Source organism: Bos indicus x Bos taurus, unplaced genomic scaffold, assembly GCF_003369695.1.
Source record: "Bos indicus x Bos taurus breed Angus x Brahman F1 hybrid unplaced genomic scaffold, Bos_hybrid_MaternalHap_v2.0 SuperScaffold_100147, whole genome shotgun sequence".
NCBI lineage: Eukaryota > Metazoa > Chordata > Mammalia > Artiodactyla > Bovidae > Bos > Bos indicus x Bos taurus.
In genome coordinates, this window is record NW_020867070.1 from 645030 (window position 1) to 659410 (window position 14381).

Here is a 14381-nt window from a genome sequence, read left to right on the forward strand (position 1 = left end):
AAGCAATTGGCTTATTACAGACCCTCTGCTGTCAACCTCTCTGCTAATGATAATCGTACTTGCAGATGCTCCCCAGTGCTAGCGTCATCACTTCAGCTCCACCTCAGATCATAATGTATTAGATTCTCACAAGGAGTGCTCAACCTAGATCCCTCATGTGAGCAGTTCACAGTAGGGTTCATGCTTCTATGAGAATCTAATGCTGCTGCTAATCTGACAGGAGGTAGAGATCAGATGGCAATGTGAGTGATGAGAAGTGGCTCTCATCATAGCTTCAAATACCCATCAAGCTTCTCTTCCTCGCCCATTGCTCACCTCTTGCTCTGTGGCCAGGGGTTGGGAACTCCTGCTGTAGACCATATAATAATTTATAGTTTGCACAGATACAGATTTCCCCTATGATCCCTTAGATTTATTTGGAAATGAATCATCAAGTCCAACAAGATTTAATTTCTCCTTAGATGTTGTTTTGTCAATGGCTGGCTTCATTAACTCAGCATAATATATTCAATGTTCATCCATGTTGTGGCATACATACATGTATCTATCTTTACAAATAATATCCTATTGCATGTAATACCAGATTTTATTTATCCATTCATTAGGTGGTGTACACTTGCTTCCTCCCACCCCTAACACCCCTAATTATTACCTTTTCATGAATAATGGTGTTATACCACTAGTAACGAAGTTTTCATGTGGGCATATGTTTTCATTTATCCTGGATAGATAACTATGAGCAGAATTTCTGGGTTATGTGGTAACTTTGTGGTTGTACCATTTTACATTCCCACCAGCAATATATGAGAATTCCAGTTTCTGTACATCCTTTCCATCACTTGTTATTGTTCTTTTAGTTGTAGTATTGAACAATTTCAGATCAGTAAACAAGTGCAGATAGAGGTCTTATGACATCTCCCCCATGTTTGTAAGCTCTGTGTCTGGCCTAGTGGTCCTGCGCCTGAAAGGCATTCACTGAACACCTGTTCAAAACAAAAAGTTTTTGTTGTTGTATTTTAATTGAAAGGTAATTGTTTTATAGAATTTTGTAGTTTTCGTCATGGATCAACAAGAATCAGCCATAGGTATACCCATGTCCCCTCCCTCCCGGATCTCCCTCCCATCTTCCTCCCCACCTCACCCTTCAGCCTTTTGCAGAGTCCGTGTTTGAGGTCCCTGAGTCATACAGCAAATTCTCATTGGCTATCTATTTTACATATGGTATTGTGAATTTCTATGTTACTTTCTCCATACATCTCCCCTTCTCCCTCCTCTCCTCCCATTCTATCCATAGGTCTGTTCTTTATGTGTGTTTCTCCATTGTTGCACTGAAAATAAATTCATCAGTGCCATCTCTTCAGATTCCATATATATGTGTCAGTATACAATATTTATATTCCTCTTTCTGACTTACTTCACTCTGCGTAATAGGCTCTAGTTTCGTCCACCTCATTAGAACATATTCAAATCTGTTCCTTTTCATGGCTGAGTACTGGAGAAGGAAATGGCAACCCACTCCAGTGTTCTTGCCTGGAGAATCCCAGGGATGGGGCATCCTGGTGGGCTGTCATCTCTGGGGTCGCACAGAGTCGGACACGACTGAAGCACCTTAGCAGCAGCAGCAGCAGCAGCAGCAGCACTAGTCCATTGTATATATGTGTGCCGCAGCTTCTCTATCCATTTATGTGTCGATGGACATCCAGGTTGCCTGCATGTTCTCGCTATTGTAAACAGTGCTGCAATGAATATTTGGGCACGTGTGTCCTTTTCAGTTTTTATTTCCTCTGGGTATATGCCTAGGGGTGTGATTGCTGGGTCATATGGTGGTTTTATGCCTGGCTTTTTAAGGAGTCTCCATACTGTCTTCCATAGTGACTGTATCAGTTTACATTACAAGAATGTTCCCCTCTCTCCATACCCTCTCCAGCATCCATTGTTTTTAGGCTTTGTGATGATGGGCACTCTGGTGTGAGGTGGTAACTTCTTGTAGTTTTGATTTGCATTTGTCCAATAATGAGTGATGTTGAGCATCTTTTCGTGTGCCTGTTACCCATCTGTATGTCTTCTTTGGAGAAATGTCTCGTCAGGTCCCTTTCCCACTTTTTGATTAGGTTGTTTGCTTTTCTGGTATTGAGTTGTATGAGCTGCTTGTATATTTTAGAAATGAATTCTTTATCAGTTGTTTCCTTTGCTATTATTTTCTCCCATTCTGAGGGTTGTCTTTTCACTTTGCTTGTAGTTTCCTTTGCTGTGCAGAAGCTTTTAAGTTTAATTAGGCAGCGCTTATTTACTTTTGTTTTTATTTCCATTATTCTAGGAGGTGGGTAGGAGATCTTGCTTTGATTTATGTCATCGAGTGCTCTGCCTATGTTCTCCTCTAAGAGTTTAATAGTTTCTGGTCTTACATTTAGGCCTTTAATCCACTTTGAGTTTATCTTTGTGTATGGTTTGAGGTAGTGTTCTAATTTCATTCTTTTGCATGTAGCTGTCCAGTTTTTCCAGCACCACTTACTGAAGTGGCTGTCTTTGCCCCATTGTACATTCTTGCTTCCTTTGTCAAAAATTATGTACCCAGAGGTGGGTGGGTTCATCTCTGGGTTCTCTATCTTGTTCCATTGTTCTATATTTCTGTTTTTGTGCCAGTAACATACTGTCTTGATTACTGTAGCTTTGCAGTTTAGTCTGAAGTCAGGAAGGTTGATTCCTCCAGCTCCATTCTTCTTTCTGAAGACTGTTTTGGATATTCAGGGTCTCTTATGTCTCCATATGAATTGCGAATTTTTTTGTTCTAGTTCTGTGAAAAGTGCCATTGGTAATTTGATCCGGATTGCATTGAATCTGTTGATTGCACTTAGTAGTATAGTCATTTCAAAACAAACAGAGTTTTATTTGTATTTGTTTTAGCTTTTACAAAATACTCTCACAAATTCTGAGGCTGACAGTAACCCTGTTGGAAGCAGGATGAGTGAAGCATCTAGAGCTCTGGTCCCTTGGCTCCAGAGCCAGTCCTCTGAACAGTGTAACATTGGATTTGAACATTTCTTCTAAATATCATAGTGGTGTATGTTCAGAAAAGAATGCTAAGAAGTTTCAAAAAATCTTAATTAAAAAAAAAAATACAGCAGAAGCTGTAGGGACTGAGTGTATTTGACAGTTTGGAGACACTAATTATGGTCTTGAGACAGTTGTGGGGACCAGAGAGAACAGTCTGGGGAAGTGTGACAAGAGAAGTCAGTAGACTTCCAACTTCAGCAAGCAATTTATTCTTCTTTGAAGTAGAGGTAGTAGCTGAACATTTATAGGGATGGAGAAATGTAGAGAATTTCCAAGAGAACTGGAAATCAAGTGAGGAGTGATTATTTAGGTTGTTTGATTGCATTATCTGAGAAAGAGTTAACACCAGAAAGATGGGTAATTGGAAGTTGACAGTGTTCAGCTTTGTCTTCCTTTTTTCAATAGAAAACTTCAAATATGCATGAGATATAAAAAAAAATAGTATAATAAACCAACAGCATGCCCGTCAATACAAAATTATCAACAGTTTGCCATTCTTATATGTTTGAGTTATAAAAAACATTTGAATACATTAAGGGTTTCTTTAAAATTAATTTCTCCTTCAGCTTTATTGAGGTCTAATTGATGATCAAAAATTGTATTTATTTAGATGTACAACTTGATGACTTGACATACATATACATTGTGAAATGCTCATCATACCAAGCCAATCAATATATCTATCACTTCACATCTTAATCATTTAATTTTTTCTCTCTTGTATGTTGAGAACTTCCAAACTCTACTCTCTCAGCAAATGAAAAGGACACAGTACTGTACTGTCAACTGTAACCAAATTGCTGCACACTAGTTCTGCAGGACATATTCATCTTGCATAACTGAAGCTAAAAGTCATTATTAATAACACCATTTTAGCCAAGGTACATGGGAAATTATCAAAGAATATTGAGGTGATCTTATTATAAGCACCACAAACTTTGATCTTTCTTCATTTAGAATGAAAGGGAAGAGAAGCTGCTGAGCTGGTAAGATGACCACACAAATAACTTATCACTTATGAGTGGGAGCCCAAGATTTTATTTTCAGCCCTACAGCATTGATTCATTCAGATAGCATATTCCAGACACTTTTCACACACTGACCATCCAACAGTGAGACAGTCATGCTGGACTTGGACTTGAATCCAAATCAAAATTCATCATTTACTGATTCAAAGATCTTGGAGAATGCTGTCCTTGAGCCTCATCATTCTCATCTGTAAAACAGAGATAATACCTTCTTGAACAGGGCATTGTGGGAGTTAAAAGTGAATTAAGTTTCCCACAAATGCACATAACCTGTATTCTATAACATATTGCCACTATTACTCCACTAGGCAGGCCCTGAGCTCATGATGAAAGAAATCATAAGGCAATCTTTCTGTCCCAAATTCCTCTTCAAAGAAGGCAGCAAAAAGCTCACAGAGGTCCCCCCACAATGTAACGTGTGAGATGCAAGACACCTCACATGTTGTGGCAATCTCCAATGAATTCATGTTTCGAAATCATTTGAAGTCTTCTAATCTTTTGTTACATTTGTTTAAGTCTTATAGCTCTACAAACATAATCTGTGCTAAACCCTGCTGTTGGCCATCGTCAAATGTTTGGTGCCTGGTTTGTATTGGCCAAACCAAGCCCTTGTGCCCAATGTACACTGAGGTGATATGAACTGAAATGTTGGCGTTCTGAGCAGAGAAAGGTTTATTGCAAAGGCCAAACAAGGAGTAAGGATGCTCATGCTCAGAAGGCTGGAACTCCCCAGTGGATTTCAGGGGAGGTTTTTTAAAGGCAGTCTAGGGGAGAGAGTGGAGAGTACTTGATTTAGCTCACGCACTATTCTCTGCTTGATGTTGAGGAGCACGGTAATGCAACAGGGGTTATCATCATAAATCTTTAGGTTCCAGTTTATCATGGTCATCATGCAGTTAACTTCTTCCACCTGGTGCACTTTTTAGCATCTGCAAAACAACTCGGGAATGTGCATCAAACATATTATCTGTAGCCTTCTGGGAGGAACTAAAGATTCTGTGACTGCAGTATGGCTAATCTACTGATAAAGTTTTTTTTTTTTTTATTTTTTTTTTTTTTATTACTTGTTCACATTTTTCCAGTCATTAATTCTTGAGCCAGCCTTTTGTGATTCAGATGAGGCCTGGGAGACTGAAGATTTTCTACAAACAAGAGACAGGCAGAGGGCATGGGGTTGGGGTAGGATCTATCCCAGGAAGGCCCCACTAGGTTCTGCTTCAATCCAGCTGGAGAACTTCCCACAGGGCCCTTGTTTGGTTTTGATGAGGGCAGAGGGCCCAGAGAGGAGGCTTCTATCTCCTTCTGCTAGCTTTCTCCAGGTTTCCTCTGCAGCCAATGGGGAGCCTCTGAGCAGCAGAGATGGGCAGGGCCTGAGCCTCTCGTCTCCACCTTCTGGGTGAGTGCCTGGGCTCAAAGCAGGAACTTCCGCAGACTTTGCAGCCACGTGCGTTCCTGGGAGCTGGGCTGGTTGTGCCCCGCAGTCAGCCTGCTGCCTTTATCAAAGAGCTGATAACTTTGCCTCCTACCTGCGTGAGGCTTCCGGAAGCATCTACCTGGCTGTCTCTTGGTCCTGCAGTCCCACACGTGGCGCACTGTCTCTATCCTATGCCTGTGGCAACACCTGCACAGAAAGGGTGCCTCAGTGGTGGACCCTGGAGGCTGCTCAGTCTTGGGAGGCAGACCTGGTGCACAAAGGGCGGTCCACTCTCAGAAGCAGGTGTTCTCAGGCTCCGGCCCAGTGGACCCGTGAGGCAGCCAGTCTCCAGCATCCCCACCAGTGCCTCCAGGAGCAGCAGGAGCCCCACCGCCGCCTGAGCAGGGAGACCCTGGTCTGTGTCCACCTTGGCCGGCAAGATGCTGCCTGTGTCCGTGGAAGTGAAGACCAGCCCAGTGCAGAAGGCAAACTTCTGCTCGCGCCTGTTTGTCTGGTGAGTGCCCTGTCTGAGCTGTGACATTCCACTGCGGGGCAAGCCTGACACTGTCGGCTTCTGTTGGGGGCCAAGGGACAAGGCGAGGGAGCATGCCTGGGTGCCTGGGGCCGGTGGGGTTGGGACGTTGGGAGGGGTAGGGTTGGGAGGGGTACCAAGGAACCTGGTGTCAGGGGAACTGAGTCTCCCTGCCTTGCTGCTCTCCATCCAGCCAGCCCTGGAGCCTGAGAGCTGATGCAGCAGGAGCAGAAGGCAAGGAGGTTGCTCAGGGGGAGTCACTGCCCAGCAGGAGAAGGGACTGGGCTCCCTACTCTCCACCTTATCCAGTGGCCTCAGAACCATTCAGGAATTCGCTGTCAGTTCTGAAATAAGCTGCAACTCCCCCCGGCCCCCCCAAGAAAGCAGCTTGTGAACAATTTTCTTTATCTATTTAGTGCCCTGCATCTTTGCCATCTTCCAATAACATCCCCACCTTTTCCCAAGTTCCTTAGGTGAACATCTGAGTTCCAACTGCCCTGGGGCTCCCTCTTTCCCCCTGTCTATGACCATGTATTTCTTTCTGTCCCTCCTTCACTTCCTGTGTGGTCCTGTATGTCCTGGTACCTAGTTTTGGCCAATTTCATGCGTGTACAAAACACTATTGTTTTGTATGAAATGAATGGGGACGTTATTCTGGAACATGTGTTGCTTTTGCCTGGGGCACACGGCCAGGAGTAGAGTATGTATTTGACCACAGCCCCTGGCCCTATTGTGAATATCTCCACTTCTACCTTTGAGAACCAAACCCTGGGGATGGGGTCCCTGAAACCTGTGGCATCTTATCCAGATCTCTGTCCTTCAGAGAAGCAGTGCACAGTCTTGATGCAGGTGGTCCTGCCCAGGAGTCCTTTGGTCCTGAAACCACTGACAGGTCCATGAGCTGTGAGGAAACACAGAGATGAAAAGCACTGCAGAGAGTTAAAGCTCTTAACTGAAGTCTTCATCTAACAGCTGGGACTACAGATATGCAGGCCTGAACCTTTGGATTTTAATCCCACTTGGGTGATTATTAGGTCTTAAAGATAACCCATTTATCTTTTCCACAAATTCTGATACTTCTTTTATTGGACAGCCTAGGGGATCCCCAGGGGGATGGCAGCTCCTATGCTTGTTTTGATGGTGGTGTATTCATTGCATGTAGCTACATCCCTTGGCTATTTGATCACCCTTTAGGAAAGAAGGACCTAGAAGAAGGAATATGTGTGTGGTTACCATAAATAATAGCAAAGTAGACAAATGTCTCTTTAACATCAAGTAAGGCAAGAAACTCTCAAAGCACATTCTGTTTGTTGACTTTGAAAATGTATGTGCATAGAAATGGAAGGTGAAGACTTCCAGTTTCATTGGCACCCATTTCCAGTTTTCCTGCTGGGGAGGAAGGAGCTATTACCTCTTATTTCATGCTTGAAGACTCTGAAGCATAGAGGTTGAGTAAGTTGCTTACCATCACACAGCTTGTAAGTGGTGGAGTGGGATCTCAAACCAGGAAGTCTGGTTCTGGGGTCTATGTTTCTTGTGTATGTAACTGTTGTGCTTGTCATGGAATTGGTTGCCTGGAATTGTGCCAGGGGCCTAGCCCAGGATGAGACCCCTTATCATGATGGGGAGGTTCTTTCTCCCTCAGATTCCCACAACCAATAAATAAACTGATGGTGTGACTGTTAGAGCACAAGCTTTGCTCAGTGACCAAAGAATGGAAAAGTGGAGACTTAGTTTGCAAGTCAACCTCTCAGTCCAACTAGGTATATAGGAGGGTTGAAGTAAAAAGACGGGAATCAGGTTAAGAGAGGGAGGAATATTCATGGCTTACCCAATAATGCAGTGTGATTTGGACCTGAAATTAAGGTAGCACTCCTTTTTAGTCCTTGTATGAGCTCTTTGCTTTGTTATCATAGCCATTGTCAACTTTAGTGGTCCTGGTTGGTGTGTAATTTATCATGCTTATATATTACAGTGGATGCATAATGAGGCTCTGTGTCTACTAGATGTTTGAGCTTCTGCCATTTGGGTCCTACCTAGTTCTAATCAGTTCTTGTTTTTTTCTTTCCTTTTGTGATTGAGCCTGAAACTCAGATAAGAGCAGTTGGTTTCCATTCGAGGGAGGGACAGGGATATATTTCTGGGTTATCAGCCTTTCCTTTTTACTGCTCCTTATTACTGAAGGACTCTGAAGGGGCAAAGGTTCATCTTCTGATCTTGCTACCTGCTAAGCATAGGCATTGTCACATACTGAGTTCAGTTCAGTTCAGTTGCTCAAAGTGTCTGACTCTATGCAATCCCATGTACTGCAGCACGCCAGGTTTCCTTGTCCATTGTGAACTCCTGGAGCTTGCTCAAACTCATGTCCATTGAGATGGTGATGCTGTTCAAATATCTCATCCTCTGTCATCCCCTTCTCCTCCCGCCTTAAATCTTTCCCAGCATCAGGGTCTTATCCAATGACTCAGTTCTTCGCATCAGGTGGCCAAAGAATTTGTCCTTCCAATGAAAATCCAGGAAAGATTTTGTTTAGGATTGACTGGATGGATCTCCTTGCACTCCACGAGTCTTCTCCAAAACATAGTTCAAAATCATCAACTCTTCGGTGCTCAGTTTTCTTTATAGTCCAAACCTCACATCCATTCATGACTACTGGAAAAGCCATAGCTTTGACTATACAGATCTTTGTCAGCAGAGTAATGTCTCTGCTTTTTAATATGCTGTCTAGGATGGCCATAACTTTTCTTCCAAGGATCAAGCGTCTTTTAATTCATGGCTGCAGTCACCATCTGCAGTCATTTTGAAGCCTCCAAAATAAAGTCTGTCACTGTTTCCATGTTTCCCCATCTATTTGCCATGAAAAGGAGTATGTCAAGGCTGTATATTGTCACCCTACTTATTTAACTTATATGCAGAGTACATCATGAGAAACGCTGGACTGGAAGAAACACAAGCTGGAATCAAGATTGCCAGGAGAAATATCAATAACCTCAGATATGCAGATGACACCACCCTTATAGCAGAAAGTGAAGAGGAACTAAAAAGCCTCTTGATGAAAGTGAAAGTGGAGAGTGAAAAAGTTGGCTTAAAGCTCAACATTCAGAAAACGAAGATCATGGCATCCGGTCCCATCACTTCATGGGAAATAGATGGGGAAACAGTGGAAACAGTGTCAGACTTTATTTTTCTGGGCTCCAAAATCACTGCAGATGGTGACTGCAGCCATGAAATTAAAAGACGCTTACTCCTTGGAAGGAAAGTTATGTTCAACCTAGATAGCATATTCAAAAGCAGAGACATCACTTTGCAAACAAAGGTCCATCTAGTCAAGGCTATGTATAGTTTTTCCTATGGTCATGTATGGATGTGAGAGTTGGACTGTGAAGAAGGCTGAGCACCGAAGAACTGATGTGTTTGAACTGTGGTGTTGGAGAAGACTCTTGAGAGTCCCTTGGCCTGCAAGGAGATCCAACCAGTCCATTCTGAAGGAGATCAGCCCTGGGATTTCTTTGGAAGGAATGATGCTAAAGCTGAAACTCCAGTACTTTGGCCACTTCATGTGAAGAGTTGACTCATTGGAAAATACTCTGATGCTGGGAGGGATTGGGGGCAGGAGGAGAAGGGGACGACAGAGGATGAGATGGCTAGATGGCATAACTGACTCGATGGACGTGAGTCTGAGTGAACTCTGGGAGTTGGTGATGGACAGGGAGGCCTGGCGTGCTGTGATTCATGGGGTCGCAAAGAGTCGAACATGACTGAGCAACTGAACTGAACTGAACTGTTCGGACCAGATGCATGATCTTCATCTTTTGAATGTTAAGTTTTATGCCAGCTTTTTTCACTCTCCTCTTTCACCATCATTGAGAGGCTCTTTAGCTTTTCTTTTCTTTCTGCCATCCGTTCAGTCAGTCAGTTCAGTTGCTCAGTCGTGTCCAACTCTTTGCGACACCATGAACCGCAGCACACCAGGCTGCCCTGTCCATCACCAACTCCCGGAGTTTATCCCAAACTCATGTCCATTGAGTTGGTAATGCCATCTAACCATTTCATCCTCTGTCATCCCCTTCTCCTCCTGCCTTTAATCTTTACCAACATCAGGGTCTTTTCAGATGAGTCAGCTCTTTGTATCAGGTGACCAAAATATTGGAGTTTCAGCTTCAACATCAGTCCTTCCAATGAACACCCAGGACTGATTTCCTTTAAGATGGACCTGTTGGATCTTCTTACAGTCCAAGGGACTCTCAAGAGTCTTCTCCAACACCACAGTTCAAAAACACCAGTTCTTCTGCACTCAGCTTTCTTTATAGTCCAACTATCCCATCCATACATAACTACTGGAAAAACCATAGCCTTGACTAGATCAACCTTTGTTGACAAAGTAATGTCTCTGCTTTTTAATATGCTGTCTAGGTTGGTCATAACTTTGTGGCAGCAATTACCATCTGAAGTGATTTTGGAGCCAAAAAAAGTAAAGTCAGCCACTGTTTCCACTGTTTCCCCATCTATTTGTCATGAAGTGATGGGACCGGATGCCATGATCTTCGTTTTCTGAATGTTGAGCTTTAAGCCAACTCTTTCACTCTCCTCTTTCACTTTAATCAAGACACTTTTTAGTTCTTCTTCACCTTCTGCCACAAGGGTGGTGTCATCTGCATATCTGAGGTTATTGAAATTTCTCCTGGCAATCTTGATTCTAGTTTGTGCTTCATCCAGCCCAGGCTTTCTCATGATGTACTCTGCATATAAGTTAAATAAGCAGGATGACAACATACAGCCTTGACGTACTCCTTTTCCTATTTGGAACCAGTCTGTTCCATGTCCAGTTCTAACTGTTGCTTCCTGAACTGCATACAGGTTTCTCAAGAGGCAGGTTAGGTGATCTGGTAGTCCCATCTCTTGAAGAATTTTCCACAATTTATTGTGATTCACACAGTCAAAGGCTTTGGCATGGTCAATAAAGCAGAAATAGATGTTTTTTTCTGGAATTCTACAAACTTGCCATACTCCTCTCTCCAATCTCTTTTTCCGTGTCCAGTTTTAACTGTTGCTTCCTGACCTGCATACAGATTTCTCAGGAGGCAGGTCAAGTTGTCTGGTATTCCTGTCTCTTGAGGAATTTTCCACAGTTTGTTGTGATCCACACAGTCAAAGACTTAGCAATAGTCAATAAATCAGAAGTACATGTTCTTTGTAATTCTCTGGCTTTTTCTGTGATCCAACAGATGTTGGTAATTTGATTCTGGTTCCTCTGCCTTTTCTAAATCCAGCTTTAACATCTGGAAGTTCATGGTTCATGTACTATTGGATAATTTTGAGTATTACTTTGCTAGCGTGTGAGATGAATGCAATTGTGTGGTACTTTGAACATTCTTTGAAATTGCCTTTCTTTCGGATTAATGAAAACTGAACTTTTCCAGTCCTGTGGCCACTGCTCAGTTTTCCAAATTTGCTGGCATATTGAATGTAGCAATTTAAAAGCATCATCTTTTAGGATTTGAAATACCTCAGCTAGAATTCCATCAACTCCACTACCTTTGTTCGTAGTGATGCTTCCCAAGGGCTTATTTGCCTTCATGTTCCAGGATGTCTGGCTGTTGTCCAGTGATTATACCACCGTTGTTATCTGTGTCATGAAGACCTTTTTTGTATAGTTCTTCTGTGTATTCTTGCCACCTCTTCTTAGTATCTTCTGCTTCTGTTACATTCATAACATTTCTGTCCTTTATTGTGTCCATCTTTGCATGAAATTTTCCCTTGGTTTCACTAATTTTCTTGAAGAGATCTCTAGTCTTTCCCATTCTAATATTTTCCTCATTTCTTTGCCCTGATCACTAGGAAGGCTTTCGTATCTCTCCTTGCTATTCTTTGCAAGTCTGCATTCAGATGGGTATATCTTTGCTTTTCTCCTTTGCCTTTCTCTTGTCTTCTTTTCTCAGCTATTTGTAAGGCCTCCTCAGACAACCATTTTGCCTTTTTGCATTCTTTTTCTTGGGGATGGTCTTGATCACTGCCTCCTGTACAATGTCACTTATCTCTGTCCATAGACCTTCAGGCACTCTGCTATCAGATATAATCCCTTGAATCTATTGTCACTTCCACTCTATAATCATAAGGTATTTGATTTAGGTCATATCTGAATGGTCTAGTGGCTTTCCTTACTTTTTTCAATTTAAGACTGAATTTTTCACTAAGGAGTTCATGATCTGAACAGTCAGCTCCTGGTCTTGTTTTTGCTGACTGTATAGAGTGTCTCCATCTTCAGCTGCAAAGAATATAATCAATCTGATTTTGGTATTGACTATCTGATGATGTTCATGTGTAGTCTTTTCTTGTTTTGTTGGAAGAGGGTGTTTGCTATGACCAGTACATTCTCTTGGCAAAAATTTGTTTGCCTTTGCCCTGCTTCATTTTGTATTCCAAGGTCAAATTTGCCTGTTATTCCAGGTATCTCTTGACTTCCTACTTTTGCATTTCAGTCCCCATGATGAAAAGGATATCTTTTTGGGGGTGTTAGTTCTAGAAGGTCTTGTAGGTCTTCATAGAACCATTCAACTTGAGCTTCTTTGGCATTACTGGTTGGGGCATAGACTTGGATTACCATGATATTGAATAGTTTGCCTTGGAAACGAACAGAGAGCATTTTGTCATTTTTGAGATTGCACCCAAGTACTGCATTTTGGACTCTTTTGTTGACTATGATGGCTACTCCATTTCTTCTAAGGGATTCTTGCCCACAGTGGTAGATATAATGGTCATCTGAGTTAAATTCACCCATTTCACCCCATTTTAGTTCACTGATTCCTAAAATATCGATGTTGACTCTTGGCATCGCCTGCTTGACCACTTCCAATTTACCTTGATTCACGGACGTAACATTCCATGTTCCTATGCAATATTGTTCTTACAGCATCGAACTTTATTTCCATCACCAGTCACATCCACAACTGGGTGTTGTTTTTGCTTTGGGTTAGAGGAGTGGATTTCTCCTGATTCCACCAAAATGAATCTGACTGTCACCAGGCTAGAGTCCCAATTGCTCATAGCCTTGGGTAAAGACCATCTGCCACTTGGTTGTCTCAGTTCTCTAAGAGATAAAACTAATGAGACAATTGAAGAATCATGGGCCGAAGAGCCAGAAAAGGAGAATAAATGTAAGGGGTTCTAAGAATGGCCTTAGAAGCCCAGGGAAGCTGGGGAACCTTCTTTTGTTCCTGTCACAATTTGTTCAGCCAGGCCCTTCTGTTTTGAGTATTTGGCCAAGTGACCTTTTCTCTATTAAAGAAGAATTTTTATTGGAGTATAGTTGATTTACAGTGTTGTGTTAGTTTTAGGAGTACAGCAAAGTAAATCAATAGACATATATCCACTATTTTTAAAAGGTTCTTTTCTTTAAAAAAAGATAAAAGCTATTACAGAGTATTAAGTAGAGTTCCCTCTGCTACACAGTAGGTTCTTATCAGTTATGTCTTTTATATATAGTTCCCTGGTGACTCAGACTGTAAAGAATCCGCCTGCAGTGCAGGAGACCTGGCTTAGATCCCTGGGTTGGGAAGACCCACTGAGGAGAGCATGGCAACCCACTCAGGTATTCTTGCCTGGAGAATTCCCATGGGCAGAGAAGCCTGGCAGGCTGCAGTTCATGGGGTTGCAAAGAGTTGGATACGTATATAGTAGTTTATGTATGTCAATCCGAGTCTCTCAATTTGTCCCTTCCTCCCTCCCTCGCTGGTAACCATAAGTTCATTTTCTATATCTGTAACTCTGTTTCTCTTTGGTAGATAAGTTCATTTATACTGCTTTTTAAGATTCCGTGTATAAGTGATACCGTATGATATTTGTCTTTGTCTGTAGGCAGTTTTCTCTGGCAATTGGGATGTGCTCTTTTCTATCTAACCACAAGTGTTAACATAAAAACAACAGGAAATGGTTGGGGGACAAATTCCCCCTTGATCAGCCAGCAGGTAGTCAAGAGCTTTGCAGTGGTCAAGTGTCATGTGGGCCAGAGGGTCTAGTGAAGATTTTGTCATTCTAAGGTTAGAACTGGGTTCTCTACTTACCTAGGCCAGTCTCTGACTTTTTTAATTTCTTTTTTTTATACTTAGGTTATTATAAATTCTTTCTCATGCTAGGCTCACCAGGGATCCTACAAGAGTGACAACTGCTATTACCAGTCCAGCTCCCCTCCTGACTAGATGAATGGCCCCCTTTGATTCACAGGTTGTGCGAGTGTAATTAAAATCTGAATGTAACCTTGATCTGGGTGTGAACCACATATAGCCCAGTGTCCCCTGGTAGTTTTCTTGGAGACGGTTGATGGCCCAACATGGGTGGCCCTTGCTACAAGGTCCTC

The 14381-nt window shown here is 42.4% G+C and overlaps 1 protein-coding gene across 1 annotated transcript in view; it reads left to right on the plus strand.

Annotated features, from left to right (window-relative positions):
- The first annotated feature begins 5526 nt into the window (after positions 1-5526).
- The window catches only part of LOC113888456 (multidrug resistance-associated protein 4-like), a 90993-nt gene continuing 82138 nt past the window's right edge, over positions 5527-14381 (plus strand). Inside the window, exon 1 of the mRNA XM_027535579.1 lies at positions 5527-6010. Within this exon, the coding sequence (XP_027391380.1) occupies positions 5937-6010 (74 nt within the window). The 5' untranslated portion in view covers positions 5527-5936. The remainder of the gene's footprint in view (positions 6011-14381) is intronic.